Below are 12,592 nucleotides of genomic sequence, written 5' to 3' on the forward strand. Positions count from 1 at the left end.
ACCATATGGCCTTTTGTTAGCATACCTATGTCCGTTACAAATTACAGCCCTGACTAAGTAGCTGTGCCAGTAGAAGTTTGTAGTGCAGATCTGGCCTTAGCAGTCCTTTGATTTTAGACTCTGGGCTTGGAAAAATAGGACTGTTAGACAGGCTGGTAGGCATTTCCCAATGAACAGGTCCCCCATTGTTCTCTTAAGGACCGTTGGTATTTTTCTTGGAGAGACCTTCTCACTGCATTTTGTTTCCTTATAACCCTATTATCTTCAAGATGCTTACAGTAATTTTGTTCCAGTAACTTTCAAGGTTTCAAAGTTAGGCTGATTGGTCTAGAATTCCCCAGTCCTCTTTGCTCCCCATTTTAAAGATAAGGTACTATGTGTGCTCTTCTCCAGTCCTCTGGGACCTCACCCATCCTCCACTAGTTCTCAACGATAATTGCTAATGGTTCCAAGATTGCTTCATCTAGTTCAAGTATCCTCGGGTGAATTTTCCTCTTGACGTGAATACATCTAATTTACCAAAATATTCTTTAACCTGCTAATGCCAATGAAAATAGTAAACACCTTCTCTAATCTCTACTTGTTCTTGCAAATACTGGATAGTAAATTACAAACCAAACAAAACAAAAAAATTCAGCATGATTCTCCTGCCATGTTTATATACTCTCCCAATGCCAACTCAAAAGTATTATAGTGATGTCTCTGAGGAGGAATGTTACAGAAAATATATTAAATTTCATGCTGGATTTTTTTCACTTCTGTTAGGCATTTGGCTTCAAATTCAGTCTTATACTCTCCATAGGAAAGAAATATATTAGATTTCTGAATGCTAGTTCACTAGATGTACGTTTTTAAAAATTGCCAGAGTGACGTTAAGACCTATGTTATACTGTAATATACCAAATCTAGACTGAAAGTTATTCCTGTTTCCAGACCCAGGCAGCTAGTCAACTTGCAGTAGATTTATACTCTTGGCTCTTCAGGTATTTTTCCTCTTGGCTTGCTCTCCATACTCCATTGTGACTACAAACATAGTACTCCAGCATTAAATATATTGATAAAGCACTTTATCACGGACAAAACAGGAAATATATACCTTTTGTCTAAAATCTAGAGGACTAAATCTCATAGATCAGGTTGAAAGTCAGCTCTGCTGTCACGCTCCCTGTAATTTAAAGGAATTAACCAATTATGTACTATATGTGATTGTAATATATTTAGTCCTCTCTTTTAAAACGTCAACTTACTATTAGAGATGGACAAATGGTAGAAGAACCATATGTTGAGTATATCATTTGATGAAGTTTACTGGTGTTCATTGAATAAATATATTCATGAATAGTGTGTGATAGCCACATGGCTAATTGGCGCATTACTAGGTGAATACTGGTGACAATTGTCAGATATGTTGGCCAAATGCTGCTCAATCAGCTTTGCCTACTACAGCTTTCTTCTCTTGATTTACTTTCTCTTTGTAGTGTCTGCTTTTTTTTTTATAATAGGTGACGGAATATTGTTTCCTGAGTTGTCTTTACTTGTCCTTGCAACATCTTTCCTGCAGTCTACTTACAAATAAGGTTTGGAATTTACCACAGAATCATAATCCTCCTATTTGTCTAGGTCACTCTGGACCCTATCCCTACCTTCCCTATCCCTCTTCCCTGGAGCTTAGTGTCATCTGTGAACTTGCTGAGGGTGCAATCCATCCCATCATCCAGATCTTTAATAAAGATTTTGAACAAAACTGGCCCCAGGACAGACCCCTGTGGTATTCCGCTTGATACTTAAAGTTGGAAGGGACCTCAGGAGGTTCATCTAGTCCAACCCCCTGCTCAAAAACAGGACCAACCCTAACTAAATCATCCCAGCCAGGGCTTTGTCAAGCTGGGCCTTAGAAACCTCAAAGGATGGAGATTCCACCACCTCCCTAGGTAACCCATTCCAGTGCTTCACCACCCTTCTAGTGAAATAGTTTTTCCTAATATCCAACCTAGACCTCCCCCACTGCAACTTGAGACTATTGCTCCTTGTTCTGTCATCTGCCACCACTGAGAACAGCCTAACTCCATCCTCTTTGGAACCCCCCTTCAGGTAGTTGAAGGCTGCTATCAAATCCACCCTCACTCTTCTCTTCGGCAGACTAAATAAGCCCAGTTCCCTCAGCTTCGCCTCATAAATCATCTGCTTCAGCCCCCATATCATTTTCTTTGCCCTCTGCTGGACTCTCTTCAGTTTGTCCACATCCTTTCTGTAATGGGGTGGGGGAGGGGGGGAGTTCTAGAACTGGACACAATACTCCAGTGCTGAATAGACAGGGAATAATCACTTCCCTTGATCTGCTGGCAATGCAGCCCAGGCTTCTTGGCAACAAGGGCACACTGTTGACTCATGTCCAGCTTCTTGTTCACTGTAATCCCTAGGTCTTTTTCATCAGAACTGCTGCTTAGCTAGTTGATCCCAGCCTGTAGCAGTGCATGGGATTCTTCTGTCCTATTTGCAGGACTCTGCACTTGTCCTTGTTGAACCTCATCAGATTCCTTTTAGCCCAATCCTCCTATTTGTCTAGGTCACTCTGGACCCTATCCCTACCTTCCCTATCCCTCTTCCCTGGAGCTTAGTGTCATCTGTGAACTTGCTGAGGGTGCAATCCATCCCATCATCCAGATCTTTCATAAAGATTTTGAACAAAACTGGCCCCAGGACAGACCCCTGTGGTATTCCGCTTGATACTGGCTGCCAACTAGACATGGAGCCATTGATCACTACCCATTGAGCCCAATGATCTAGCCAGCTTTCTATCCACCTTATAGTTCATTCATCCAATCCATACTTTTTTAACTTGCTGGCAAGAATACTATGGGAGACCGCCTCAAAAGCTTTGCTAAAGTCAAGATATAAGTTAGTAGCCAGAGGATTAAATCTGCTACCCACAGGTTGATATGAAAGATTGGGATGGATGCGCACTGTTCAGAATAGTCAACCTGTCCCTCTTTACCTTAGCTACTACATGCTCCTTCATCCCCCTCCTGTTCCATTCTCTGCCTCTTTGCCCTGCAGTTACCATCTTCATTAAACCCATAAATAAAATTTTTTGATGGCCTTTATATTGATAACCATGTTTTGGCTTATCACTAAATGAATTTGGGTAGCAGGCCTGAAATTAAATTCCTCTATTGTTTCAATGATCCCTCCCCCCACTGTTTGGTTGTTTTCTCTTTATAGTGTACTTTGCAAAATGTCCAGGAATGAGATTTTGTTGCCCCCCGCCCCCTGTCTGGAAGCATGCACCTTGAGACTGAAAAACATTTGTTTTTCAAGTTCAGTTGAAATAACGACTGTTAATTCTGTTAGCTAATGGAATCATTTCAGGGTGTGAGGATGTTTGTACACTAAATTTTGCTGTATAAACAATCTACTGGAGTATGTTTGCAGCTAGTACAGTCAAGATAACTAATGAAGTGAACAAGGTGTTAGCTGCATTTAGAGTGGTTTCAGGGCCATTTGAAATAAAACATCCAGATATCTTCAGGTTTCTTCCAATGCTTGATGAATGTGGTGATTTCACGTACAGTAAAAAGATGAATTTAAAAAACAAATTACTTAAATTAAATCCAACTTCCTGGATGTTCTTTTTTGAATATCCATAATTTCTAAACAAATCAAACTTTGGCTAGAAAAGCTGAAGGACATTTTATTCTTTAAGATTTTTTGAGATAGATCATGAAACTGGAGGACTTCTGCCTTTGCCTGACCTACTGTGACATTTTAAGTGAAAGACCTTTTTGTGAGCTAAATAACACTTACTTTTTCATTACCATGCTGAAAAACCAGAAAACTATGTAAACTTCATACACATGGGGAGGCTTTGGAGTATATTCTGAACAAAAATATGTGCAGAAATACTTTGAGTACATATGCATAACCTAGTTTTCACAATTATAAGTGGAAATCAGCTTTAGGTTTGGATGTTATGGAATATCCTGGATTCAATGTGGGGGGAAAAACTTACTTTACAGCTGAGCCAAATGTCTGTTTCTAGACGTGTGTATGTTTGGATCATTTATAGTCTATAATTCTTCAGTGCAGTGTGCTAGAAATATGTACTGGTATTTCAGTTTTACTGTTTTGAAAAGTAATATATTTGTGTTTGCAAATACATTATTTATTATTACTCATGTCTGTCATTTTATTTTTGAAGAAATAAAACAGAAGAAATAAGCAAAAGCACATAGATCAGAACCCTAGAACTCCATACTGTCAGTTTACTTTTGTCTTCTGTTTTAATTGCCCTGCGTACCCAGGGCAAGATATGACATAAGGTTGTTAATCATTACTGGGTTCCAGCATTGGCAGCCTAGCTAATTCTCCCAACCATAACCCTGGAGATGATCACAGAATGTTAGATCAGCCAGCGTATTGTACATGGAAGAGTAAATTCCAACTCCACATATGGATGATGATGTTTTGAATTGGACTTTTAAAGACTCCAGAGCTGGATCGAGGCAAACTGCCTTCCAAAAGTCAGAAATGAACTCCTTTTTACATGGGTGGGTCCTGTGTCAATTAAAATGAAGTTTCTCTGTTGCATTTGTGCATATAGTCAGAAAATTGTAAATATGTCTACTCCATAGATCCTTACTCCTGTGTATATTTAGACTCACACCAGCTTTACTGTTACAACATAGGTGTGTTACTTTTTATCCATGAAAAACCAATATGGCTATGGGAGAGTGAGGAGAATTCTATTTTGACTCAAGCATCAGAAATAGAATTTGCCCCCTCTCTCTATAACCAGTTTTCTCATATTTCCTCTCCTCGCTGAAGAGACAAACCTAAGTTCTCCACCCCCCACCCCCCGACAAAAAAAAAATCAATATTGTAAATAGCCCAGGTAAGGACTTGGGTTATTTATCAACCCAAGACTCTTCGCTACTGTGATTGCTGACACGTGGGGCTTTTACCTCCAGATTCATTCTTGTGAGCCATCTGGGTTGAAATGGACGAGCATCCTATCTTCCAAGCATTTCAGAGGGCAGTATCCTCACCTGCTTAAGTCACCTTCTTGTCTACAAGAATGGAGCTATTACGGGTGGGAAATAGAAGAAATTATGGGCCAGATTACCCTGTAGCTGATTTTATACCAGTTCAATTCCATTGATTTCAGTGGAGTTAGTCCTGATTTCCACTAGTGTTTAGTGAATATTGTGTTATCATGTGTGTTCGTAATCCCAGCATAGAATCGTAGGACTGGAAGGGACCTCGAAAGATCATTTAGTCCAGTCCCCTGCACTCATGACAGGACTAAGTATTATCTAGACCATAGCTGACAGGTTTGTCTAACCTGCTCTTAAAAATCTCCAGTGATGGAGATTCTACAACCTCCCTAGGCAATTTATTCCAGTGCTTAACTACCCTGACAGCAAGTTTTTCCTAATGTCCAAACTAAACCTCCCTTGCTGCAATTTAAGAGCATTGCTTCTTGTCCTATCGTCTGAGGTTAAAGAGAATATTTTTTCTCCCTTCTCTTTGTAACAGCCTTTTCTGTACTTGAAAACTGTCCCCTCTTAATCTTCTCTTTTCCAGCCTAAATATACCCAGTTTTTTCAATCTTCCATCGTAGGTCATGTTTTCTAGATCTTTAATCATTTTTGTTGCTCTTCTCTGGACTTTCTCCAATTTGTCCACATCTTTCCTGAAATGTGGTGCCCAGAACTGGACACAATACTGCAACTGAGGCCTGAGTAAGAATGGAAGAATTATTTCTCATGTCTCCTTTACTACACTCCTTCTAACACATCCCAAAATGATGTCTTTCTTTCTTTCTTTCTTTCTTTCTTTCTTTCTTTCTTTCTTTCTTTCTTTCTTTCTTTCTTTCTTTCTTTCTTTCTTTCTTTCTTTCTTTCTCCAATAGCGTTGCACTGTTGACTCATATTTAGCTTTTGATCCACTATGCTTCCCCGCCGCCCCCGACACCTTTCTGCATTGCTCCTTCCTAAGCAATCATTTCCCATTTTGTATGTGTGGAACCGATTGTTCCTTCCTAAATGGAGTAGTTTGCATTTGTTCGTATTTAATTTCATCCTGTTTACTTCAGGCTATTTCTCCAGTTTGTCCAGATCATTTTGAATTTTAATCCTATCCTCCAAAGCACTTGTAACCCTTCCCAGCTTAGCATCGTCCACAAACTTTATAAGTGTATCTCTGTGCCATTATCTAAATCACTGATGAAGATATTGAACAGAACTGAACCCAGAACTGATCCCCGTGGGACCCCATTTGATATGTCCTTCCAGCTTGACTGTGAACCACTGATAACTACTTCCTAGGAATGGTTTTAAAATAAGTTTCAGAGTAACAGCCGTGTTAGTCTGTATCCGCAAAAAGAAGAACAGGAGTACTTGTGGCACCTTAGAGACTAACAAATTTATTAGAGCATAAGCTTTCGTGGACTACAGCCCACTTTTTCGGATGCATATAGAATGGAACATATATTGAGGAGATATATATACACACATACAGAGAGCATAAACAGGTGGGAGTTGTCTTACCAATTAATTGGCCTCTCAGAGTTGGTAAGACAACTCCCACCTGTTTATGCTCTCTGTATGTGTGTATATATATCTCCTCAATATATGTTCCATTCTATATGCATCCGAAGAAGTGGGCTGTAGTCCACGAAAGCTTATGCTCTAATAAATTTGTTAGTCTCTAAGGTGCCACAAGTACTCCTGTTCTTCTTTTTTTAAAATAAGTTATGCACCCACAGTAACGCCATCTAGGTTGTATCTCCCTAGTTTGTTTATGAGAAGCTCATTAGACAGTATCAAAAGCCTTACATGTGATATATCTTTACTTCCCCCTATCCACAAAGCTTGTTACCATGTCAAAGAAAGCTATTAGGTTGGTTTGACATGATTTGTTCTTGACAAATCAATGCTGACTGTTACTTATCACCTTACTATCATCTAGATGTTTGCAAACTGATTGCTTAATTATTTGCTCCATTATCTTGCAGGGTACTGAAGTTAAGCTGACTGGTCTGTAATTCCCCAGGTTGTCCTTATTTCCCTTTTTATAGAGTGGCACTATATATGCATTTTTCTAGTCCTCTGGAATCTCTCCTGTCTTCCATGACTTTTCAAAGATAATCGCTAATGGCTCAGATAGCTCCTTAGTCAGCTCCTTGAGTATTGTAGGATATATTTAATCAGGCCCTGGGCACTTAAAAGATATCTGTCTTGTCTATGTAATTTTTAACTTGTTCTTTCCCTATTTTAGCCTCTGATCCTACCTCATTTTCACTGGCATTAACTATGTTAGACGTCCAATCACTACTAAACATTTTGGTGAAAACTGAAACAAAAAAGTAATTTAGCACTTCTGCCATTTCCCCATTTTCTGAAGGGTTTCCCAGTGAAGAATTTGGTATTTTTAAGACTGCTGTAGCATTTGTGTTTGAGGCTATTTTTCTCCATCCCCTGGGATTTTATAAAACAGCACGGAAACTTCTTGGGGGAGTTTTACATTTTGGGGGCCATCCACTTGAATTGCCCAATAGAAATGGCAATTATAATGTTGAGTCTTCTGTTGGTGGCGCTTAGAAGTGTGGACATAAAGGCAGATGTGTTGTAAAGTAATTATTTTGTAAAGAACTGAAATTGAAAGTTATGTCTTTGTAATGAATATTATGTCTTTTTTAACACCCAAGTTAAATGTAAGCAGCACAACAGTCTCTTCAAGATTCCTTTTGATTCTGATCGAAAATCCTGGATGCTGCTTTTGTGAAGCATACATTCACCCATTTGGTTATTTAAGCTGCAGGATGTGTTTTTAGAAAGTGGCTAATGGGAGCTGGAGCACTTGCAGATGTGAGAATTTTTTAAGTTTGAATTAAAGATATTTTTGTTTGTTTGTAGGTACATGCTGGGCCTCTCAGCAGTTCCAGCAATTATACAGTTTTTTGGCTTCCTGTTTCTTCCTGAAAGCCCCCGCTGGCTGATTCAGAAAGGCCAAACTCAGAAAGCACGGAGAATTCTGTCTCAGATACGTGGCAACCAGACAATTGATGAGGAATATGATAGTATCAAAAACAACATTGAAGAGGAAGAAAAAGAAGTTGGAGCAGGTAGGTTAGAAATTTCTTGGCATCTGTGTCTACCTATGTCACGGAGGAGGCAAATAACAGGAAATTGTACTTTGTGGTAATTTAATGTTTTTTCCCGATCTTGTAAATATTTCAAGTATTATCATATTGGTAGTTTAAGTCTCAAGAAATTCATCTGTAGAACTGAAGATGCTGTTGTAAATGCTATCCTGATTTTATTTTTTAAGTGAGGAAAAAATGAAGCTATATATTATAAGATTTTATGTTGTCACTTGAAATGTGTGTTTAAAGAAGGAATAAGCAAGGCATATAGTTCACAAATAATCAGTATATTATAAGATGGACATGAGTAGATTTATACTTAAGTTAAATATATCTATTTTGTATGTTCATTTCTATCATTGATAGAAAAAAGATTGGTATGTAGGAAAGAACAAAGTCGAGGCTATGGAAGGGTTAATCTCTCAAATGCCTGAAGTTATCCCGGGGCTATGTCTTGGCTGAGCAGAATCTCAGCAAGCAACTGTTAGCAAGACTTACAGAACTAGACATATAAATTACTATCAACATTATAGTTAACACAGTCTTTTGAAGTCATTTATGCTCTACCTTTAAATTGTGGTGTGGTTATTCAAATTCTTTGTATTTCTTTTACATCTTTATGCTCTGATCCCACAAATACTTGTGCGTGTTTAACTGTAAGCATGTGAGCAGTTCCGTTGACTCCTTGATTTTTTTCCCCCTACCTTTTTTTGAGGTTGACAACTAAGGGACAGTAACTATAGTGATTATGTAGGGAAGTAAGAAGTACAAGACAACCTTTGAAAGTCATTATTTCTGAAATCACCAAGGAGACAACTTCTACCACTCAGAGCTGGTGGGAAGTGCAACAGGAGTTACCTGGTGGTAGTGTGTATTTAAAATTTTTCCCGTCTGATAGTACATAATCAAATTACTTTGTTGCTGTCGGCTTGGCGTCTGCGACAGGTTACACAATTTGAAATGTTTTTGGAGTCATGTGCATTTTAGTTGGGATTTTCAAAAGTGTATAACTCAGGAGTACAAGTCAACTCAGTGGCACTTGAGGTGGGTAGTTGACTTACACACTTTTGAAAATCACACTCCAAAGCAAACATTTCAAAGCTATTCTAACTGTAGTAGTTTTGTGCATGATTTAAAACCGTGGTTCTCAACTAGCGGTACGTGTACCCCTGGGGGTACTCAGAGGTTTTCCAGGGGTACATCATCTCATCTAGATCAGTGTTTCTCAACCTGTAGGTCATGACCTGTGGAGGGTGGGGAGGGTCACAGGACAGGTTTAAGGTTGTTGCAAATATAGGGCCAGCTTTAGGGGATGGCAACTGCCCGGGGCTCCATGGCACAGGGGGCACTACAAAGCTAAGATACATGCATACATGCTTAATATGTGGCTGGCAGGGCTCAGGTTTCAGTAGTTGGGAAAGGTTGAGAACCACTGGTTTAAAAAAGTTAGCATATATAAAGTCAAGTACAGTAACTCCTCACTTAATGTTGTAGTTATGTTCCTGAAAAATGCAACTTTAAGTGAAACTGTGTTAAACGAATCCAGTTTTCCCATAAGATTTAATATAAATGTAGGGGGTTAGGTTCCAAGGAAATTTTTGGGGGGCAGACAAAAGGCATTATATACTGTACTGTGGTGGGGAGGTGCCCCTGGCTTACCCCTGGGGCTCCGGGTGGGGGTGCGGGGTCTGGGAGGGAGTTAGGGTGCAGGAGGGCACTCAGGGTGGGGGTGCGGGAGGGCGCTCAGGGCTGGGGCAAGCAGGAGGTGCAGAGCACTTACCTGGGGCAGCTCCTGTTTGATGCAGGGTGTATGCAGGTGGCTCCACTCCTAGTTCCAAACAATATAAAAAGTACAGATGTAGCAAAGCACATATTGCGAGTGAAATCAAACATGAAACCAAGCACATTTAAATTTCATTCAGGATCCTGTTGAAAGTGCTGTTATCTGCATGAAGACTGAATAACTGGAGTTTACATGGATGATGTGTGTGAGATTGTACAGTCTGGATTCAGAGTGGGACTGCAACAGAATCCCTTCTGCTCCCCCCCCCACTCCCACCTGTGGACTAGATCAGTGACTGCATCATCCTCTGTGCTACTTTGCATGAGCTGCTATATAATAATGCAACTCTTGACTCCTCCCTTGGCCTGCCCTAAATCACACCTTATGTGACAACCTTGGGAAGACACAGTTGGTGTGCAGAGGTCTCCCCGGCAGGGTGACTTCATGTGTAGCTCTCCCTTGGAACACTCTGTGGGGCTTACGTGATGCACTGCACCTCTGCTGTTGGGTGCAATTCACCCAGAATGATCTACAAAATTCAACAATATTGCAGTAGATGGTGATCAATCTAATGTTCTGCTCCTATTGCAGACTATCCAGCTATGGCCTTTGCTCTCTGGTTAACAGTCCACTTGTGTCTGTAATAATAAAATGTGTTCTCCATAAATAATCCTTTGTTTCTGGAAACAGGAGGGAGGCATCCATCTCTTCCTTTTTCTCTTACTCCTCCAGCCTAGATGGTTGTTAATTTTTGTACATTCTGAACTCAGACCTGGCTTTGGGCTGAATCTGAGAAGTGTTTTTGCTCTCTGAAATGGTGTAGTTGATTAATCCTTGATTTCCCTCACAACTTGTTCCTGGTCATCAGAATCAAAACGGGCATTCCCACCTCCATTCTTGGGTTATACATTCTCCTGCTTAGAGCTGGTGCATTCTTTCTTCTTGTAAGTTAGTTCCTCATCTTCACTTGGTTTCAGCTTGCAACAGATTTTCCTGTAAAGTTAATTGAGTCAGGAATTCTTCTCTACCAGTACCCTCAATACATGATTATTCTTGGCTACCATTCCCTTCTCCAGCTGCTCTATCATCAAGCTGCACTTTGCCAATATTTTTGCAGGAGCAGAGTTTTCCAGTATCCCTTCTTTTATTTCTTGTAACTTTTCTTTCATAACCATGTTTAGGTTCTGTCACTCTTTGAGTCTGTGGTGTTTTGTTACAACAATTTTAAACTGGCCCTCCAGAGGGGTTCTAGAGGTGTGTTGTTCATTAATTCTTCCATTAGTTCCCTTTTGAATGCCTTTATCTTTACTGAGAGTTGCACTGTGTGGCAGGCCTGCAGCCCAAAAAGATATTGATGTGCTTGCTGCTATGGACATCAGCTAAATTTGAGTGTGCTGGAGCAGGGTTTTTCTATGATCCTGCATTATGGATGCAGGGCTCCTTATGTCATCCTTGCTGAGGGGTTAGAACCGTATGTAAAACCCAATAATTATTGCTGACTCATGCTATTAGGTGGATCTTATCTCTAAACACGGTGTAAGATGGGTTGGTGTCTCTGACAGAAGGAACTAGGGATACTTAAGGAAAACCGAAGAACAGCGAGGTTTGTGTAAACAGCTTAGCCAGAAGCTTTTGTTGTCTGTCACAAAACCAAATACCAGGAAGGGCATAGGTCTGGATATAGAGTGCTGTGTGTGTATACTTTATGAGGCGCAGGCAGAAAAATGTCCTGCTTACAGGGGAATTTCAGTTTTATTCTTGGCTTTTCAACAATTTGAATTCAGATCCATTTTCTTTATAGTCTTCTTGAAAGAAACAAGCAGAACTCTTCCCATCTGATAACACATAGTCTGTAAGAGATTTTGACTGGCTTTGAGCTGAAGCCAAAGAACGACATTGTTGGATGACCTACAATTCTGAGAATGTAGGCAAATGAAATATGAAGTTATCTGATGTCCCCAAAAATGTCTAGGGAAATCACTAAGCAACATATTGTGAGATAGTGTAATTAGAAAATGACTCCTGCAGTAATTTGGCCATGAATGTGGAACGTGTCAGACAGTTAACACATCTAAAACGGTAAACAGTAGATAAATAAGGCAGCAAATAAAAAGTTGTTCTGATGTTCCTTCCATTTATTAACATGCCCTTGAAAGGCTGGCTTAATTTGTCTACCACATCTCTGCTCTGCATTGAAAAGGGCACTGTATAATAAGCATAATGGTCATGTCCTCAATGAGACAAATAAGGTGAAGACTGTATATTTTAAAGGATATATTTATTCTATTTCTAACATTTTAGAGCAGTGCTAAAAGGTTGGTCCTAAATCTGTTCACAAGTAACACAAACTTCCAAAAGTTATTCTGTAGTATTGGAGAGTAGATCATGTGTAGCTGACTACTATGAAGAATCCTCTCTGACTTCATTTCCCTAGCAGTAAAGTTTTCTGAGTGTCATGTATAGATGTTGTTTTCTTATCTTCACAAAATCTAGCTGTAAACCCTGGTTTTTAAGGTAGCATTTTGTAGGTAAATCCTTGGTCAGGAAATTTAACCTGGAAGGGAAGGATAATTACTTTACCCTTTAAAGGTCAGATGTTCTTCAGGGAAGGATGTGATGCAGCACTAAACTACATTCCAGAACAAAATCCCCTTTACTTACAG

General features: G+C 39.7%; 1 protein-coding gene across 1 annotated transcript in view; it reads left to right on the plus strand.

Moving 5' to 3' along the window:
- The window catches only part of SLC2A13 (solute carrier family 2 member 13), a 329,713-nt gene that overhangs the window by 110,098 nt on the left and 207,023 nt on the right, over positions 1-12,592 (plus strand). Inside the window, exon 3 of the mRNA XM_034766891.1 lies at positions 7,917-8,125. Coding sequence (XP_034622782.1) covers positions 7,917-8,125 — 209 coding nt within the window. The remainder of the gene's footprint in view (positions 1-7,916; positions 8,126-12,592) is intronic.

The sequence above is a fragment of the Trachemys scripta genome, chromosome 1 (assembly GCF_013100865.1).
Source record: "Trachemys scripta elegans isolate TJP31775 chromosome 1, CAS_Tse_1.0, whole genome shotgun sequence".
Lineage (NCBI taxonomy): Eukaryota > Metazoa > Chordata > Testudines > Emydidae > Trachemys > Trachemys scripta.